At 37.4% G+C, this 22051-nt stretch overlaps 1 protein-coding gene across 1 annotated transcript in view; it reads left to right on the forward strand.

Annotated features, from left to right (window-relative positions):
* Positions 1 to 22051, forward strand: part of VPS8 (VPS8 subunit of CORVET complex) — a 308205-nt gene that overhangs the window by 229781 nt on the left and 56373 nt on the right. Inside the window, exon 45 of the mRNA XM_082654910.1 lies at positions 20787 to 20840. Coding sequence (XP_082511036.1) covers positions 20787 to 20840 — 54 coding nt within the window. The remainder of the gene's footprint in view (positions 1 to 20786; positions 20841 to 22051) is intronic.

Consider the following 22051-nt stretch of genomic DNA (forward strand, 5'->3'; position numbering starts at 1 on the left):
TTCCTAGAATATAAAAATACAATTTATTTTTGCATGTTGATCTTTTATCTAGTGACCAGTGCACCTTACTAAGCTTACTTACTAGTACCAGTACTTTTTTGTAGATTCTTTGGTATTTTATACATAGACAATCATATCAAATGCAAATGATGACTGTTTTATTTCTTCCCTTCCAATTTTATACCTTTTATTTCTTTTTCTCACCTTGTTGCATTGGCCTCCAGTACAGCGTTGAATAGGAATGGTAAGAATAGACATCCTTGTCTTGTTACTGATCGTAGGGAGAAAGTATTCAGTTTTTCATTATTAAGTATAATGTTAACTGTAGGCTTTTTGTGTGTAATCTTTATATCATGTTTAGGAAGTTTCCTTTTATTCCATATTTTGTTCAGGATTTTTTCCATGAAAGGGTGTTGAATTTTGAAGACATTTATACTACATTAGTTGCCGTGTTCCCACGTCCCCACACCTCACACAAGAAAGACAGTAATCTGTTTCATTGACTGCCTTCCTGCCTGCTCTCAGAGCATCGAGAAAAGGGAAATTATTTTGAAATTGGATCTATATGTCAAAGACAACTTTATTTCTGAAGCTATCCCATTCTGCAGGGCAGGAGAGGCGACTCAACCTTTTCATTCTTTAGGAAAACCCAAGTGAGATTACTGATCAGATCCTCTTGAAAATCTCTGTTTGATGCTTCCTAATTAATGAAGCAAAATAGAATGAGAACTATCTTGGATTTCTTAAATTTTCCTCTAGCTGTCTGTCTCCTTTGTTTTTCTAGCTAAGATATTGTAAAAAGATCTAGTGGGTTGGTAATGCAAGGAAAGAGAAAATGAAATTTATCAAATACATGCTTTAGATGTGTTTATGCTAATCTTCACAACAAGTTTAGCTGAAGGAACTGTATGTAGCTAAGAGAGGGAGGGCCAGTATTTGAATTCAAGTTTTTAGAACTGTCATCACCCTCAGTTTTCCTGCCTCCAATCTGTTCCATTTTTAGCATTCTGGCTTTATTGAAACCTGACAAAGCTGATTTTTAAAATATATCTATACTATGTCGGCTGTGCTAACTTAAGATTTCTTACCATTGTATGAGCCATTCACATTTTTAATTGTAAGAGAATTTAAAATGAAAATACTAATTCTATATATGATGGTTTTTATCAAACTTAATTTCATGAAAGTTCTACTTTGCTCTTTTAATTTCCTTTGAAAATCTATCACCCTTGGTTATTAAGTTCTAAGCCAGTGCATGGAGAGAAGCAGAGGTATGTGTCCCAGTGACTTCAAAATGAAGCTGAGGTTGCTGGTCAGCTTCCACCTGTTGCTTCCTACTCTCAGTAGATACTGAATACATTTGAAGCTTTTCACTGCCCTTGTAATGTGATCCTTCTGTCAAATAGCTTTTTATTTCATCCTTTTCCAGGACTTGAGATGATTGACTTTTACTTCTTCAATTACTGACTCTGACTTAACAGGATGCAACAGTTACCCTCAAAACTGTGGTTTGGTGGGTAAAGTCTTTCTTCTTGCCTCTCTTAATCTCATTTCTGTTTTTCACAACTGGTGAAAAACAAAAATGTGACACATCAATTGCCTCCCAACAGGTCTGCACAGACATGATTGGAGTTATTCCCCCAGAAAGCCTGCTTTCCTTTGAAATAAGCATTTTATTCTTTGAAAGCAAATGAAAAGAAATAACTCAAATTTCTTTCTTTCTTTCCTTATCTCCATTCCCTCTCCACCTCAGGTTTGCAGTAGCTCAATCTGAAATATAGGTCCAAAGAGTAGACCTTGAAAGTCTGATTTTCTGTTTTGCTTTTGGTATATATTACTCACAGATAAAATACATTTGAGAAACTAATTTCAACTGAAGTTCTCATCATGCTATTATATTTTCTCAACAAATGTTATTCCAATAGAATAGAATAGAATAGGAGTAATTTTATCTTAGATTATTCTTTTATTAAATTTATAGTAGCAAATAACTATCTTAATTGGCACTGATTAGCATTAGAAAAAATTAACTTGCTATTCATTTAAAAAATAATAATTCTTGGTCAACAGCAACTTGATATAAATTCAAAGAAGTATAATTGAAGATTTACTAGATTTTAGTTTTAACATTAATATATTATTAACAGAGTTTACAGTGCTTGAGAGATAGTAATAAGCTAACACATAACACATTATGTGCCAGAAACATTCCAGTCGTTATTCCTTTTAAAACTTCAAAAACCAAGAGCATTTGGAGACTTATTAGAAAGCCTTATTATGTATTGCTTGATATCTTTTCAGAATTGGATATATCATCACTTATCAGTAAAAAGCCAGGTACATTAGTCCAGTATCAGAGTTTTTTGTTTTTTCAGTAAGAGGTAAACATCTGAAGAAGAAGGGGATTGGAAGTAAACATATAGCTGCCTACTCATCCTTTAATAATCACAAAAGGAGAGAATTAAAAGAAATAACCTGATATTTTCCCTGGTACTTGGAGTTGGTTTTATTTCTTGGTTTTTAGAATTGTCTAAGAAAATGTTTTGTCTTTTGGGATAAATTTACAAATAAAGTCAGAAGGAAGTATTTACAGCTTTGAAGAAATTATTCAGTAAATGACATTTATGCTCACTGGTCATAATTTCCTATTAACCATTAAGCATTGCTTATTGATTTTGGATTCCCACTATAAATTGGAGATTTGTTTTACATGCCATTTAATGAAATAGAAACACTGGTATTAATGCCCTGTTTTCATTTGTCCATTTTTAAAGAGTATTAGCTCCCTGTTATAAATATGTTAGATTCAAATTAAATGCTAAAAAATGAGATTTCCATTTTTGGTGATAGCAGCATTTCTCAAAAGAGTATCTTCTAAATTAAACTTACAAATTAAATGAAGATTAATATGTCTCGGAAGTGCAGAGAGGTGATAAATAATCCTAATATAAATGAATCTGTTTGAGGAGATTATTGCCCATTTTCCAATAATCTTGTTATTATACTCTAGTATTAAGTGATTCATTACTTCAGCCAATATATAATATATGCCTACTTTGGACCAAACACTAGTCTTGGTACCAAGTATACACTGGTGAACAACAACAAAAAAATAGTTCCTAACATCATGTAGCTTACCATCTAGTAAGAGAGCTAGACAGTAATTAAGTAAACAAACTATCAAACATATAATTTCAAATTGTGATAGGTATGTGAGTGCTATGAGGGGAAAGAATAGAATGTTATAGGAAGAATAACAGAAGGGAAACCTACTTTTTATTGGGTGGTCAGGGGATATCTATCTGCAGAGATGAAAATAAGACGCTACCAGACCTGGGAAGAACATTCCAAGCAAAAGAGAACAGCAAGCACAGAGGAACTGAGGAGGGAAATGACTTGTTCAAGGAACTGAAAAAAGATCAGTCTGGAACATAGTGACTAAAGAGGAACATAGCAAGGAATAAGGTTTAAGAGATAGGCAGGGCCAGATCCTTATTAGAATGTAAGACTCTGGTGAAGAGTTTAGTTTATATTCTTAAAGTAAGAATAAAAAGGATTTAAAACAAGGGAATTCATACCATCAATTGATTGTGACTGTGGAAAATGGATAGACAGCCACACCTCTATTACTGTCCAAGTCTTCACCTCTTTGCCAGACCAGCATAACAATCAGATTCTTAAGATTCTATAAATTTGGTCACTTCCCTTTGATCCAGAAAATGCTTGTGTCCAAGGGACCGAAGGAAGACAATAGTACCGAGAAAGTGTTTCCAGTCTCGGCGTAGAACTAAAGCTTTGCTGGAAATATGGGCGAAGGGCATAAAAAAGTTTTGTTGTCCAATAAAATGTGAAAAAACGTTGAACTTCACCAGTGATCAAAGAAATACCAGTTAAAATAGCATTTTAATGCCATTTAAAAAAACTTATTAAACTGGCAAAGTTTTAAAAATACATATTAAACTGGCATACATTAAAAATACTAATGCAGGGACTTCACTGGTGGCACAGTGGTTAAGAATCTGCCTGCCAATGCAGGGGACACAAGTTCCAGCCCTGGTCTGGGAAGATCCCACATGCTGCGGAGCAACTAAGCCATTGTGCCACAACTACTGAGCCTATATGGTCAACTAATCAATCACAAAGGAGGCAAGGATATACAATGGAGAAAAAACAGTCTCTTCAATAAGTGGTGCTGGGAAGACTGGACAGCTACATGTAAAAGAATGAAATTAGAGCACTCCCTAACACCATATACAAAAATAAACTCAAAATGGATTAAAGACCTAAATGTAAGACCAGACACTATAAAACTCTTAGAAGAAAACATAGGAAGGACACTGTGACATAAATCACAGCAAGATCTTTTTTGACCCACCTTCTAGAGAAATGGAAATAAAAACAAAAATAAACAAATGGGACCTAATGAAACTTAAAAGCTTTTGCACAGCAAAGGAAGCTATAGACAAGACTAAAAGACAACCCTCAGAATGGGAGAAAATATTTGCAAACGAATCAATGGGCAAAGGATTAATCTCCAAAATATATAAACAGCTCATGCAGCTCAATATTAAAAAAAAAAAAACCCAGTCCAAAAATGGGCAGAAGACCTAAATAGACATTTCTCCAAAGAAGACATACAGATGGCCAAGAGGCATATGAAAAGCTGCTCAACATCATTAATTATTAGACAAATCAAAAGTACAATGAGGTATCACCTCACACTGGTTAGAATGGGCATCATCAGAGAATCTACAAACAACAAATGCTGGAGGACTTCCCTGGTGGCGCAGTGGTTAAGAATACGCCTGCCAATGCAGGGGACACGGGTTCGATCCCTGGTCTGGGAAGATCCACATACTGCGGAGCAACTAAGCCCGAGCGTCGCAACTCCTGAGCCCACGCACCTAGAGCCCATGCTCCGCAACAAGAGAAGCCACCTCAACAAGAAGCCCACGTGCCGCAGTGAAGAGTAGCCCCCGCTTGCCACAAGTAGAGAAAGCCTGCACACAGCAACGAAGACCCAATGCAGCCAAAAATAAATAAATTAAAACAAATGCTGGAGAGGGTGTGGAGAAAAGGGAACCCTCTTGCACTGTTGGCGGGAATGTAAATTGATACAGCCCGTGTGGAGAACAGTATGGTTCCTTAAAAAACTAAGAATAGAATTACCATATGAGCCAGCAATCCCACTACTGGGCATATACCCAGAGAAAACCATAATTCAAAAAGACACATGCACCCCAATGTTCATTGCAGCACTATTTACAATAGCCAGGTCATAGAAGCAACCTACATGCCCATCGACAGATGAATGGATAAAGAAGATGTGGTCCATATATACAATGGAATATTAGCCATAAAAAGGAACAAAGTTGGGTCATTTGTAGAGATGTGGATGGACCTAGAGACTGTCACATAGAGTGAAGTAAGTCAGAAGGAGAACAAAAAATATCGTATATTAACGTATATATGTGGAATCTAGGGAAATGGTACAGATGAACCAGTTTGCAAGGTAGAAATAGAGACACAGATGTAGAAAACAAATGTATGGACACCAATGGGGGAAATCGGGTGTGGGTCGTGGTGGGATGAATTGGGAGATTGGGATTGACATATATACACTAATATGTATAAAACAGATAACTAATAAGAATGTGCTGTATAAAAAATAAATTTAAAGAAAAAAAAAGAAAGGTATACCTACAGGGACTTCCATTTCACTAAGAGTCTTTTGGGGGAGAAATGGACAAAATATATAAAAGAATGGTTCTCAAGACATTGGACCTCAAGCCGTGAAGGAGAATAACCCTTGAGAGACAATAAACAAATGATGTACTAAAGTACTGCTTGAGGAAAGTTTCCAAGCCACTGCACAGGGAGGGAGAACCAAGACAGAGCTCATCAGTATCTCTGATTTTGGACAGAGCAGGGAGTCCAGGTAAAACAAGGGCTAGAGTTCACAGGAGAGAGCCACACAGAGAGAGGGCTCCAGAGATCTGCAGAAGGCAACCTTGAGTTGAATACTGACCCACTCATGTTTGTGAGTAAATGACTCAAGGCCAGAAAAAGGAGCACCCAAAAGTATTAGAGGTAGCAGTGCCCCAAATTCATATATAGCCAGGAATACTGCAAGCTGGAAAATGTCATAATTCACAGGGCAGCACTGAGAGTACTAAGTAAGGGTTTGACCTCAATATTGCGGGAAGAGTTAACCCTAGACTAGCTGCTGTTTTGATCCCACGCAACAAAACTTAACAGCAAAATCTAAAGAGATCAAATTATTTGTATGTATTTTAACAACATCCCAGAACAAAGTTCAAGATTATGTTAAGGATTACAGGAACATCTAACCGAACACAGTAGAATTCACAGTGCCTGGCATTTGATCAAATACTACAAGGCATGCAAGAAAGCAGGAACATACAGGTCATAAAAAGGAGAAAAAAATCGATTACCTGACATTTTGGAACAGGCAAGTTATGGAGACAGTAAAAAGATCATTGGTTGCCAGGGGTGGTCGGGGGGAAGGATGAAGAAACAGAACAGAGGATTTTTTAGTGTGGTGAAAATATTCTGTATGATACTATTGATATAATGATGGATATAAGTCATTATGCCTTTGTCCAAATCCATAGAATGTGCAATGCCAAGGGTGAACCCTAATGTAAACTATGGACTTTGGGTGATAATGATGTGTCAACATAATTTGTCATCAGTTATAACAAATGCACCACTCTGGTGGGAGATGTTGATAATAGGGGAAGCTGTACATCTGTGAAGCATACCACATGTGAAGTATCTCTGTACCTTCCTCTCAATTTTGCTATGAACCTAAAACTGCTCTTAAAAAAATAGTCTTAAAAAAAAAATCCCCCGCCTTCCCTTTGTGCTCTACAACCAAAAGAAAGAAGCTCCTACTAGGGAATGTATCTACTATGTACATACAACTGTGCTATAGATTGGAATATTAGCTGAAGTTAATGGCAGAGAATGACAGTGTAAACTAATAAGAGCATTAGATAAATCTTATTAATTAAGTAATGAGTATTCTCATGAAGAAAGAACATAGGATGTCACAGGGCTTGGGCTCTAGAACTGACCTCTGCCTTACTACATGAGCTTGAGAAAGTAATTAACTCTCCCCTCTCTCCCTCTATCCCTTCCTTTCCACCAGGATGAAAACATAAATCTTTTTTAGTGTCTCATTGAGGCATGGTGAAAACAGTATGTAGATCTGTGCAGACCTACTAGAAAATAGACTTGAGGACACGGGGAGGGGGAAGGGTAAGCTGAGACAAAGTGAGAGAGTGGCATGGACATATACATACTACCAAATGTAAAGTAGATAGCTAGTGGGAAGCAGCCGCATAGCACAGGGAGATCAGCTCGGTGCTTTGTGACCACCTAGAGGGGTGGGATAGGTATGGTGCGAGGGAGGGAGACGCAGGAGGGAAGAGATATGGGGATATATGTATATGTATAGCTGATTCACTTTGTTATAAAGCAGAAACTAACACACCATTGTAAAGCAATTATACTCCAATAAAGATATTTAAATAAATAAATAAATATTTTTAAAGCAGCCGTTAAAAAAAATCACTTTGACTAAATCCCAGATTTTTCACACTAGCACACAATGCCATTCATTTAATTTTTTTCAGTTTCTGTTTTTGTGTCTTCTACTCACAAGTTATAAGAAAGGATATATTAAAATTAACTTATGAATTAAAAAAACCAATCCATTGAAACAGACCCAGAAATGGCACATATGAAAGGATTAGTAGATAAGAACATTAAAACAGTTATTATAATTATATTGCATATGTTCAAGAAGCTAGAGGAAGGATTGAACATAAGAGCCAACCAAACATCTAGAGATTAAACCTACAGTGTATGAGATGAAGAACACAGCAGATGGGATTAACAGCATAAGGACATTGTAGAAGAAAGGATTAGTGAACTTGACTGTATAGCAATAGAAACTATCCCAAATCAAACACACACTGAAAAGAAATGAATGACTATGAACTACAGAACAACTTCAACTATCAAGATATACATGTAATTGGAGTTCTGCAAGAAGTAAGGGAAGGGATAGGACAGAAAAAGTATTTGAAGAAACTTAATACAGAGTTCCAATTCCAATAAGGGCAGGGCAGCCTGTATTGGACAACCCTTCTGCCAGTAACAATTATATAGACAAAGTATTGTTTAGAGAGCAACCAGAAGCAGGCAGAAACCTTAGAGAACACAAACCTTGAAATAAGGGAAGCAAACTAGAGGAGCTCTACATTTAATGAGGTTTTTTTCCCTTTATCACACATTTCAGTTTGTCTTGGAGAACTGGGGGAAAAGAGCTTATAGTAGTATTCTTATTGGATGAAGAAACAGAGTTCAAGACTACCAAAGCAGTTGTAAATTGAGAGGCCATCTCAGAAGGAAGGGAGCCAGGGAGGAGGGAGCCCTAAATTCTTTTTACAGGTTTCTGAGTTGCACATACACAAACAGTGCTTCAAGAAACCATGCAGAAAGTAGCATCAGGAGGACTAAAGCACTGAGCAGAGATATCAGCAAGTGCATAGTGCTGAATTTGAGTGCAAGCCCTGCCAAATTTGAGGAATTGATAAACATCTCAGGTTTTGTATTGAAACTGCAAAAGGACCATGCCTTATGCCTAAGCGCCACCCTAAGACTAAGGGCAAAAGTAAAATAAATCCTTTCTAACAAAGCCAAAGGCCAAGCTATTATAAGATCAGTAGGAAGAAGGAAAATATAACCTAAAATCAAGAGAAAAACATCAATAGAAGCAGATCTATGGATGACCTAGATATTGGAATTGGGAGTCAAGGACTTTAAAATAGAAATTATAAATAAGTTAAAGGATTTAGAGGACAAAGATCAGCAGAATGATTGGATACATAGGGAAATCTCAGCAGATAAATGGAAACTAAAATAAAATAAAACCAAATGTAAATTCTAGAGTTAAAAAAATAAGATGAAAATTTCATTAGATATCAACAGCATTTTTAACACTGAGACAAATGTTATCTGTAAATTTGGAGAGAGTTCAATAGAAATAATCCTAATAGAAGCACAGAGACTAAAAGGGTTGAAAATAAGTGAAGAGAGCTCTCAGTAACCTGTGAAATGATATCAAGAAGTCCTAACGTATGTATCACTGGTGAGGAGAGAGAGAGAAGTGGAGGGGGGGACTGAAAATTTCCCACATTTGGTGAAAAACATTAACCCGTATGTCCAAAAACTCAGCAAACTGCTAGTGGCATAAGTACAAAGAAAACCACATTCAGACACATCTTGGTCAAACTGCCAAAACCAAAGATAAAGAGGAAATCTTAAAAGCAGCCAAAGAAAAGACAATAATAAGAATGATGACTGATTTCTCATAAAAAGGGGATGGGGAGGAGAAGCCAAGTGACAATAAATGGCATCTTTAAATACTAAAGAATGGTAATACGGTGCTTATATTATATGTTACATAACATTCCCAGTGGGGTCTAGGGCAGCATCCCATAATCAAATGCTTACGTGGGATAAATAAAGACTATAAATAGCCTCACTTCAGGTCAGGTTTTGCTGTCAGATAACTTTTGGTGCCAAAAGTTTTTAAAAAGTACTTTTGATTTCAGAGCTTTTTGGATTTTAGAATTATAATAAAAGGATTTGTGGATATATTTTACTTGTCAGGAGGAGAACTGGCAATATATATTTATAAATGTCTACACTCTTAGAAGTGGGACTTAGAAGAATCTGTGCAATGAAAGTAACACATGAAGAGTGTATACCGAGTGTTACACAAGGATGTTTATGACAGCATTTTTTAAATAATTTAAAAAATTGAAAACAACCTAAATGTCCCAATACTTTCCTAATACTTGGTTAAATTAGTTATGTTGTATGTATGCAATGAATGCACTGCTTTATAGCCATGAAAAAGCATGTTGTCAGAGAACATTGATATGGTGAAATAAACTCAATATGTTACATGAAAAGATCACAAAGCTGTGTGATTCCAAATGTTAGTAGTAGTTATTGCTGTGTGGTTGGATTGTCATTTTTATTTGCTTTATTTTGCTCTTTTGTATTTCTTTTTTTTTCAACATCTTTATTGGAGTATAATTGCTTTACAATGGTGTGTTAGTTTCTGCTTTATAACAAAGTGAATCAGTTAAACATATACATATGTTCCCATATCTCTTCTTCATTCATGAACAGTATTCCTTTGGTAATCAGAAAAATCAAGGCTTGTTTTTAAAAAAGCAAGGTGATAAGGAAGATATTCCTATTGCCATCAAACTTCAGATCAGATTGCTTCTCTAAGTTAGGAATCATTTTATTAACAAAGATCACAAAAGTTTAGCATTATTAAGGCCTTGGCTTAATATATCATCTATATCCCCAGATCTAGTGTTCTGCACACCTGGATTTAAAGTGTCTTTTAAGCTGCATTGCCTGAGGCATTTCCAGAAGGAATCCTTTTAAACAAAAAATAAGACCATTCGTAAGTGATGCTGAACCATTTCTGTTGCCACTTCAAACACTCTCTGACTTAATCTCCAGAGAACAGCTTTCTCAGATAAATTGTCCAGCACCACGTCTAGTTTTTGGCTTGTTTTAAAAAGTCTGTAGATCTTTTTATGAGTTCATTTTTTTAAGCTTAAATATCTACTTTGCTTTGAAATCTATTTTCTCCCTTTTCAAAAAGAGCATACCAGGAGTTAAAATTGGATCACATTCAGCAAACTACATCATACATCTGGAGTAAATTCCAGAGTATTAATGTCATTGTATGTTAAAGGAAAGACTTTCAAGTCTAATTTTTGCAGACCTGCTAAATCTTAAAGGACAGTCTGTATAGCCAGCAGTTTTGATCCCAGAGCTGAGGTATGTTTTCTAAAGTTATTCTGAAAGTCAGAGGGGAAAGGCATAAAAGACTGCATCATGGTCCTGTTTGAATAGATTGATGCCACAGTGATAGGAAATGTCTTTATCATTATATACTGTAGGCTGTTAGAATTAAACTGTTAGAATTGGAACAGCCTTGAGAACTTGAGGCCAGTAGCTCTCCCAGTACTCATATCTCTTCTATATCATTGTAGATAGATAGTATCTAGTATCTATTGAACTACATGTAATAATTATTTTTCCTTATAAGTTAATAAGTAGATATTCTGATTTCATATCTTAGTCTCTGTGTACTTAATATTTGCTAGAATTTACTGCTGAAACCATGTGAACTTGGAGTTTTCTTTGTGGGAAAGTTTGATAAAAAACTCAATTTCTTTAATAAATACAGGGCTATTCATATTTTCTTTTTGATCTTGGGTCCATTTTTATAAGTAGTTTTTAAGGAAGTATGCTTTTCATTTATCTAATTTATTGGCATAAAATTATTCTTAATAGACTCCTATTGACTTTTTTTCTTTCTTTTTTTTAAAGATCTTTATTGGAGTATAATTGCTTTACAATGGTGTGTTAGTTTCTGCTGTAAAACAAAGTGAATCAGCTATACATACACGTATATCCCCATATACCCTCCCTCTTGCATCTCCTTCCCACCCTCGCTATCCCACCCCTCTAGGTGGTCACAAAGCACCAAACTGATCTCCTTGTGCTATGCGGCTGCTTCCTACTAGCTATCTGTTTTACATTTGGCAGTGTATATATGTCAATGCCACTCCTCTCACTCCATCCCAGCTTACCCTTCCCCCCTCCCCATGTCCTCAAGTCCATTCTCTACGTCTGCGTCTTTATTCCTGTCTTGCCCCTAGGTTCTTCAGAAACTATTTTTTTTCTTAGATTCCATATATATGTGTCAGCATATGGTATTTATTTTTCTCTTTCTGACTTACCACACTCCGCATGACAGACTCTAGGTCCATCCACCTCACTACAAATAACTTAATTTTGTTTCTTTTTATGGCTGAGTAATATTCCATTGTATATATGTGCCACATCTTCGTAATCCATTCATCTGTCAATGGACATTTAAGTTGGTTCCATGTCCTGGCTATTGTAAATAGTGCTGCAATGAACACTGGGGTGCATGTCTCTTTTATTAAATTATTATTATTTAACTTCTTTATTGGACTGTAATTGTTCTACAGTGGTGTGTTAGTTTCTGCTTTATAACGAAGTGAATCAGCTATACATATACATATATCCCCATATCCCCTCCCTCTTGCATCTCCCTCCCACCCTTCCTATCCCACCCCTCTAGGTGGTCACAAAGCACTGAGCTGATCTCCCTGTGCTATGCGGCTGCTTCCCACTAGCTATCTGTTTTACATTTGGTAGTATATATATGACCATGCCACTCTCTCACTTCATTCCAGCTTACCCTTCCCCTCCCCTTGTCCTCAAGTCCATTCTCTAGTAGGTCACATCTTTATTCCCTTCCTGCCCTTAGGTTCTCATGACCATTTTTTTTTCTTAGATTCCATATATATGTGTTAGCATACGGTATTTGTTTTTCTCTTTCTGACTTACTTCACTCTATATGACAGACTCTAGGTCCATCCACCTCACTACAAATAACTCAGTTTCGTTTCTTTTTATGGCTGAGTAATATTCCGTTGTATATATGTGCCACATCTTCTTTATCCATTCGTCTCTCGATGGACACTTAGGTTGCTTCCATGTCCTGGCTATTGTAAATAGAGCTGCAATGAACATTGTGGTACAAGACTCTTTTTGAATTATGGTTTTCTCAGGGTATATGCCCAGTAGTGGGATTGCTGGGTCGTATGGTAGTTCTATTTTTAGTTTTTTAAGGAACCTCCATACTGTTCTCCATAGTGGCTGTATCAATTTACATTCTCACCAACAGTGCAAGAGGGTTGCCTTTTCTCCACACCCTCTCCAGCATTTATTGTCTGTGCCTTTTTTGATGATGCCCATTCAGACTGGTGTGAGATGATATCTCATTGTAGTTTTGATTTGCATTTCTCTAATGATTAATGATTTTGAGCATTCTTTCATGTGTTTGTTGGCAATCTGTATATCTTCTTTGGAGAAATCTCTGTTTAGATCTTCAGCTCATTTTTGGATTGGGCTGTTTGTTTTCTTGATATAGAGGTGCATGAGCTGCCTGTAAATTTTGGAGATTCATCCTTTGTCAGTTGCTGCATTTGCAAATATTTTTTCCCATTCTGAGGGTTGTCTTTTTGTCTTATTTATGCTTTTCTTTGCTGTGCAAAAGCTTTTAAGTTTCATTAGGTCCCATATGTTTATTTTTGTTTTTATTTCCATGTCTCTAGGAGGTGGGTCCAAAAGGATCCTGCTGTGATTTATGTCATAGAGTGTTCTGCCTGTGTTTTCCTCTAAGAGTTTCATAGTGTCTGGCCTTATATTTAGGTCTTTAATCCATTTTGAGTTTATTTTTGTGTATGGTGTTAGGGAGTGTTCCAATTTCATATTTTTACATGTACCTGTCCAGTTTTCCCAGTACCACTTATTGAAGAGGCTGTCTTTTCTCCATTATGTATTCTTGCCTCCTTTATCAAAGATAAGGTGACCATATGTGCGTGGATTAATCTCTGGGCTTTCTATCCTGTTCCATTGATCTGTCTTTCTGTTTTTGTGCCAGTACCATACTGTCTTGATTACTGTAGCTTCGTAGTATAGTCTGAAGTCAGGGAACCTGATTGCTCCAGCTCTGTTTTTCTTTCTCAAGATCACTTTGTCTATTCGGGGTCCTTTGTGTTTTCATACAAATTGTGAAATTTTTTGTTCTAGTTCTGTGAAAAATGCCAGTGATAGTTTGATAGGGATTGCATTGAATCTGTAGATTGCTTTGGATAATAGAGTCATTTTTACAATGTTGATTCTTCCAATCCAAGAACATGGTATATCTCTCCATCTATTTGTATCATCTTTAATTTTTTTCATCAGTGTCATAGTTTTCTGCATACAGGTGTTTTGTCTCCTTAGGTAGGTTCATTCCTAGGTATTTTATTCTTTTTGTTGTAGTGGTAAATGGGAGTGTTTCCTTAATTTCACATTCAGATTTTTCATCATTAGTGTATAGGAGTGCAAGAGATTTCTGTGCATTAATTTTTCTACTTTACCAAATTCATTGATTAGCTCTAGTAGTTTTCTGGTGGCATCTTTAGGATTCTCTATGTATAGTATCATGTCATCTGCAGACAGTGACAGCTTTACTTCTTTTCTGATTTGGATTCCTTTTATTTCTGTTTCTCTCTGATTGCTGTGGCTAAAACTTCCAAAACAATGTTGAATAATAATGGTGAGAGTGGGCAGCCAAGTCTTGTTCCTGATATTCGTGGAAATGCTTTCAGTTTTTCACCATTGAGGCCGCTGTTGGCTGTGGGTTTGTCATATATGGCCTTTATTATGTTGAGGTAAGTTCCCTCTATGCCTACTTACTGGAGGGTTTTTATTATAAATCGGTGTTGAATTTTGTCAAAAGCTTTTTCTGCATCTCTTGAGATGATCATATGGTATTTGCTCAATTTGTTAATATGGTGTATCACATTGATTGATTTGCGTATATTGAAGAATCCTTGCATTCCTGGAATAAACCCCACTTGATCATCGTGTATGATCCTTTTAATGTGCTGTTGGATTCTGTTTGCTAGTATTTTGTTGAGGATTTTTGTGTCTATGTTCATCAGTGATATTGGCCTGTAGTTTTCTTTCTTGTGACATCCTTGTCTGGTTTTGGTATCAAGGTGATGGTGGCCTCGTAGAAGGAATTTGGGAGTGTTCCTCCCTCTGCTATATTTTGGAAGAGTTTGAGAAGGATAGGTGTTAGCTCTTCTCTAAATGTTTGATAGAATTCGCCTGTGAAACCATCTGGTCCTGAGCTTTTGTTTGTTGGAATATTTTTAATCACAGTTTCAATTTCAATGCTTGTGATTGATCTGTTCGTATTTTCTATTTCTTCCTGGTTCAGTCTCAGAAGGTTGTGCTTTTCTAAGAATTTGTCCATATCTTCCAGGTTGTCCATTTTATTGGCATGTAGTTGCTTGTAGTAATCTTTCATGATCCTTTGTATTTCTGCAGTGTCAGTTGTTACTTCTCCTTTTTCTTTTTTTTTTTCTTTTTTTTTTTTTTGCGGTCCGCGGGCCTCTCACTGTTGCGACCTCTCCCGCTGTGGAGCACAGGCTCCGGACACGCAGGCTCAGCAGCCATGGCCCACGGGCCCAGCCGCTCAGCTGCATGTGGGATCTTCCTGGAACGGGGCATGAACCCGTGTCCCCTGCATCGGCAGGCAGACTCCCAACCACTGCGCCACCAGGGAAGCCCTATGGGTGTTTTTAAAAAGGATCAATTTCCTTTTGATTTCTTCTTTGATCCAAGTGTTATTTCGAAGTGTGTAAGTTCCTAAATATTTGAGAATTTTTCCAGAAATCTTTCTGTTATTGATATCTAATTTATTTCTATTATAGTCAGAGAACATTCTTTGTGTGACTTGAATTCTTCAAAATTAATTGAAAATTGTTATTGACAGAAGATAATATATGTTGGTAAATGGTCCAGGCATACCTCATTTAATTGTGCTTTTCTTTATTGCACTTTTCAGATATTGCATTTTTTTTTTTACAAATTGAAGGTTTGTGGCAACCTTGCATCAAGCAAGTCTTTTGGCACCATTTTTCCAACAGCATTTGCTTATTTTGCATCTCTGTGCCACATTTCGGTTATTCTCACAGTATTTCAAACTTTTTATTATTATTTACATGGTGATCTGTGATCAGTGATCTTTGATGTTACTATTGTAATTGTTTTGGGTGCCACAAACTGCACTCACGTAAGATGGCAAACTTAATCTATAAATGTGTGTGTTCTGACTGTTCCACCTACTAGCTGTTCCCCTGTCTCTTTCCCTCTCCTTGGGCCTCCTTATACCCTGAGCAACAATAATTTTGAAGTTAGGCCAGTTGATAACCTTACAGTGGCCTCTAAGTGTTCAAGTGAAAGGAAGAGTCACACATCTCTCCCTTTAAATCAGAAGCTAGAAATGATTAAGCTTAGTGAGAAAGTCTTGTCAAAAGCCAAGATAGGTCAGAAGCTAGGCCTCTTGTGCCAAACAGTTATCCAGGTTGTGAATGAAAAGTAATAGTTCTTAAAGGAAATTAAAAGCGCTACTTCAGTGAACATACAAATGATAAGAAAGCAAAATAGCCTTATGGTTCATGTGGAGAAAGTTTTAGTGGTCTGGATAGAAGATCAAATCAGCCATAAAATTCCCTTAAGCCAAAGCTTAATCCAGAGCAAGGTCCTAGTTGTCTTCAATTCTGTGAAGGCTGAGAGAGGTGAGGAACCTGAAGTAGAAAAGTTTGAACTTAGCAGAGGCTGGTTCATGAAGTGTAAGGAAAGAAGCCATAATGTAAGAGTGTAAGGTGAAGCAGAAAGTGCTGGTGTAGAAGCAGCAGCAAGTTATTCAGAAGATCTAACTGAGATAATTTTTCAACATAGACAAAAACAGCTTTAATATTAGAAGAAGATGACTTGCCTTCTAGGACTTTCATAGCTAGAAAGGAGAAGTCAGTGCCTAGCTTCAAAGGACAGGCTGACTCTCTTGTTAGGGTCTAATGCAGCTGGTGACTTTAAGATGAAGCCAATGCTCATTTACCATTCCAAAAATCCTGGGGCCCTTAAGAATGATGCTAAATCTGCTCTGCCTGTGTTCTGTAAATGGAACAAATCCTGGATGGCAGCACATCTGCTTACAACATGGTTCACTGAATATTTTAAGCCCATTGTTGAGACATACTGCTCAGAAAAAGTTTCCTTTGAAAAATATTACTGCTCACTGACAATGCACCTGGTCACCTAAGGACTCTGATGGAGCTGTACAACAAGATGAATGTTGTTTTCATGCCTGCTAATACAATATCCATTCTGCAGCCCATGGATCAAGGAGTAATTTTGACTTTTAAGTCTCATTATGCAAGAAATACATTTCATAAGGCTATTGCCGCCAAAGGTAGTGATTCCACTGATGGATCTAAGAAAAGTCAATTGAAAACATTCTGGAAAGGATGCACCATTCTAGATGCCATTAAGAACATTGGTGATTTATGGGAAGAGGTTAAAATATCAACATTAACTGGAGTTGGGAAGAAGTTGATTCCAGCCCTCATGGATAACTTGGAGGGGTTCAAGACTTCAGTGGAGGAAGTAACTGCAGACGTGGTGGAAATAGCAAGAGAAGTAGAAGTGAAGCCTGAAGATGTGACTGAGTTGCTGCAATCTCATGATAAAACTTGAACAGATGAGGAGTTGCTTCTTATGAATGAACAAAAAGTGGTTTCTTGAGTTGGAATCTACTCCTGATGAAATGCTGTGAAGATTGTTGAAATGACAACAAAGGATTTATATTACATAAACATATAAAGCAGCAGCAAGGTTTGAGGGGATTGACTCCAATTTTGAAAGAAGCTTTACTGTAAATGCTGTCAAACAGCATTGCGTGTTACAGAGAAATCGCTCGTGAAAGGAAGGGTCAGTCCATGTGGCAAACTTCATCGTTGCCTACTTTTAAGAAACTGCCATGGCCACCCCAGCCTTCAGCAGCCACCACCTGATCAGTCAGTGGCCATCACCATGGAGGCAAGACCCTCCACCAGCCAAAAAATTATGACTAGGGACTTCCCTGGTGGCGCAGTGGTTGGGAGTCCGCCTGCCGATGCAGGGGACATGGATTTGTGCCCCGGTCCGGGAAGATCCCACATGCCACGGAGCGGCTGGGCCTGTGAGCCATGGCTGCTGAGCCTGCGTGTCCGGAGCCTGTGCTCCGCAACAGGAGAGGCCACAATGGTGAGAGGCCCGCATACCGAAAAAAAAAAAATTATGACTTGCTGAAGGCTTACATGATGGTTAGTACTTTATAGCAATAATGTATTTTTTAATTAAGGTGTGTACATTGTTTCTTTAGACACAGTACTCTTTAATAGACTACAGTATAGTGTAAACAACATTTTTTTTTTTTTTTTGCGGTACGCGGGCCTCTCACCGCTGTGGCCTCTCCCGCCGCAGAGCACAGGCTCCAGACGCGCAGGCCCAGCGGCCACGGCCCATGGGCCCAGCCGCTCCGTGGCATGTGGGATCCCTCCTGGACCGGGGCACGAACCCGCGTCCCCTGCATCGGTAGGCGGACTCTCAACCACTGCGCCACCAGGGAAGCCCTGTAAACAACTTTTATATACATCGGGAAACCAGAAAGTTTGTGTGACTTGCTCTATTGCAGTATTCACTTTAATGCAGTGGTCTAGAACTGAATTTGTAATATCTCTGAGGTATACCTGTACTTGAAAAGAATATGTATGTATTCTGCCTTTGTTGGGTGGAGGGTTCTGTCAATGTCCCTATTCTATATCCTTCCTTTTTTAGTTTTTAAATTGAGATGTAATTGATATATGATATTGTGTAGTTTGAGGTGTTCTATGTGTTGGTTTGATACATTTATGTATTGCAGTATGATTACCACGATAACCTTAGCTAACACCTTTATCATGTCAATAATTATCATTTCTTTTTTGGGGTAGAGAACAGTGAAGATCTAGTCTCTTAGCAACTTTGAAGTTTATGATACAATATTGTTAACTATGATCACTATCTTGTGCCTTACATCTTCAGAACTTATTTCTCTACTAGTTGAAATGTTATACCCTGAAACAGCATCCCCCCAACTACCCCCACCTCGCAGCCCCTGGTAACCACCATTCTACTCTGTTTTTATGAGTTCAGTTTTTCTAAATTCCACATATGAGTGCTGTCATACAGCATTTGTCCTTCTCTGTCTGATTTCTCTCACTTAGCATCCTTGAGGATGCCCTCAAGGTCCATCCGTGTTGTTGCATATGGCAAGATTTCCTTCTTTTATGGCTGAATAATATTTCTGTGTGTGTGTGTGTGTCTGTGTGTCTGTGTATATATTATCACATCTTCTTTATCTGTTCAACTTCTGATGGATGCTTAGGTCGTTTCCATATCTTGGCTATTGTAAATAATGCTGCTCTGAACACTGGTGGGCAGATATCTCTTCAAGATACTGATTTCAATTCCTTCTGGTATATACCCAGCTGTGGGATTGCTGGATGATATGGTAGTTAAGTTTTTAAATTTTTTGAGGAACCGCCATACTGTACCCATCTACATTCCCACCAACAATGTGTAAGGTTTCCCTTTCTCTACATCCTCACCAACGTTTGTTATCTCTTGTCTTTTTTTTATAAAAGCCATCCTAACTGGTGTGAGGTGATACCTCATTGTAGTTGTGATTTGCCTTTCCCTGATAAGTGATGTTGAGCATCTTTTCATGTACCTGTTATTCTTTTGTATATCTTCTTTGGAAAAATGTCTGTTCAGATCCTTTGCCCATTTTTTAAATTGAGTATATCCTTCCTAATCTTCATATTTGTTCTCTCATTTATTGAGAGAGATACGGAAATCTCTGACTGTAAAATCTATTTCTCCTTGCATTTCTATCAGTTTTTATTTTATGTACTTTTTAAAATTACTATTTATTGGAGTATAGTTGCTTTACAATGTTGTGTTAGTTTCTTCTGTACATCAAAGTGAATCAGTTATATGTATACATATATCCCCTCCTTTTTGGATTTCCTTCCCATTTAGTTCACCACAGATAATTGAGTAGAGTTCCCTGTACTATACAGTAGGTTCTCATTCGTTAATCTGTTTTATACATAGTAGTGTATATATGTCAATCCCAATCTCCCAATTCATCCCACTCCCTCCTTCTCCCCTTGGCATCCGTAAGTTTGTTCTCTACATCTGTGTCTCTATTTCTGCTTTGCAAATAAGTTCACCTGTACCATTTTCTAGATTCCACATATGAGCGATCTTATACGGTATTTGTTTTTCTCTTTCTGACTTACTTCACTCTGTATGACAGTCTCTAGGTCCATCCACGTCTCTGCAAATGGCACAGTTTCGTTCCTTTTTATGGCTGAGTAATATATGTATCACATCTTGTTTATCCATTCCTCTGTTGATGGACACTTAGGTTTAAGCTATTAGATGTGTAGACATTTAGGATTGTTACGTCCTCCTGATGAATTGATTCCTTTATCGTTATGCAATAATATATCCCTGGCAATAGTCTTTGCTCTGAAATCTAGTACTATCATGGTATATTTTTCCAATCTTTTTGCTTTTAATCTATTTGTGCCTTTATATTTAAAGTATGTTTCCTGCAGGCAGCATGTAGTTGGGTCTTGCTCTTTATCTGACAGTCTCTTTATCTGACAGTCTCTTTCAACCTTTACTATATTTGAAGATCTTGCTATATCATCAGTCTTCTCTTCTTAGGACTAAACATCCTTTTATTATGGCTTGGCTGATACTTTTTCTAAATCCTTCTATTATTATCAAACACTTGTGCATGTTTTGCTTAAAAGGGATATTAGATCAGAAGGGATACTCAGAGTTGGTCTCTGCAAGACGTGCTACTACATATCACGTCAGTTGATTTCCATTGTCCACAGAGATCTGTGTCTATTAGGTTCCTCACCACTTGGCTAAAACCAATTTGGACCATCTTTTCTACTTTTCTTACCCTAATCACATTTTTATCTTGGCTAACTACTGACTTTTTGATCTCCAGAGAAACTTCAAAGGGACTTAACAAAAAATCTATTCATTGTTCCCCTGAAAATGTCTGTTTTATCTCAGTTACATGAGTTCTAGTTGAATTATTTTAAGTATGGGTCAAATAAAGCTAGACTATAACTAAGAAGATATCAAAAGGTTTGCTTTTTTTTTTTTTTTTTTTTTAGGTAAAAATGTCCCCATCCTGTCATCCATCCAAAGGGGATCCTGCTGTTAAGAAGGTGAGTGAGTTTTAACGGCAAAAAGCTGACTTCCTCCTTCTGTGTATTTATTCTCCTCTGTTGAACCATGTTCTCAAAATGAGTGATTTTAAATCATTTTAATGCATCAAAGTTTCTTTCTGATTGGATGCCTTAAAGAGGTGTCACCAGGACTTGTTGGCTCTTCCAGAGAAGCCAAATGGGGGTTTGGGTCTAGCATCAGTCTCTTGACAACTAGGGACTTCCATTGTTCTAGAATTCCCACCCTCTCTACCAGATGGGCATCCTGGTATCAGTGAGTGGTAGCAGATGAAAGATATTTTAAGGATGAAAGGTACATAGTTTTTCTTAACAATGTACTTTCCCTCCAGATAGCTGTTCCTAAAGAAAACTGGTCCTAGGTATTAACATTTCAGCACATACCAGCTAAGTGAGACCTCAATAAATACTTGTGTGATAGAACTCTTATCTAGGCCATTTCAACCCTTGAATGTGAACTCTGTGGCACAGGTAGGTTGTTTGTCTTTGAAGTAATTCTCAGATGATGTCAAAAGAACCACTAAAATCCTTTTCTTTATCCAACTGCAACAGTGCAGTTGAAATATAGCAAACAGATTGACATTTTTGCTATGTTTTCTCTTACCATTTTTATTTCTCTGATAGTTGACTTGTCCCTGGTTGTAGGTGTGCTTTCCTTGCTCTTTTTTATGATTTCAGCCAGCATCCGTGTCGGGGAAGGGTTGTAGAACAAAAATAACACCTTGCTGGCTCTGTTGACTAACAGCAGGTTCTAGCTTCAAAGCGGTGTGCCAAAAATGGATGCCTTTTCTCTGCCTTCAGAATCCCCTTTTCAAAGGAAAAAAAGAATAGAAACGAAATATGTTGTCTGAAAAGCCTTATAACGTGCTGCATGTGAAACCCTCTTTCACTCTTGTCAAGACAGCAAGGGCAGGCGAGACCACAGTGGTGATTGTTGCCGCTCAGAACCATCACACCGTAACATGAGGAGCTGGAAAGGGTGTCAGCCACTTAGTCGCACTCAGTAAGCAAAGGAGGAAACTGGAATCCAGAGGGAAATTTTTTACCTCTCTCAAATGTTCCATGGGACACACTTCTACCATAGAGGTTAAAAACACGTGCTTTGGATTCAGTGATTGACTCATCTACTTTATCTGAATAACCTTGAGTAAGTCAGCCTCCTCTGTAAAGTGATGATGCTCCTCTCAGAATTG

Source organism: Grampus griseus (assembly GCF_964374135.1).
Source record: "Grampus griseus genome assembly, chromosome: 5".
NCBI classification, from domain to species: Eukaryota; Metazoa; Chordata; class Mammalia; order Artiodactyla; family Delphinidae; genus Grampus; species Grampus griseus.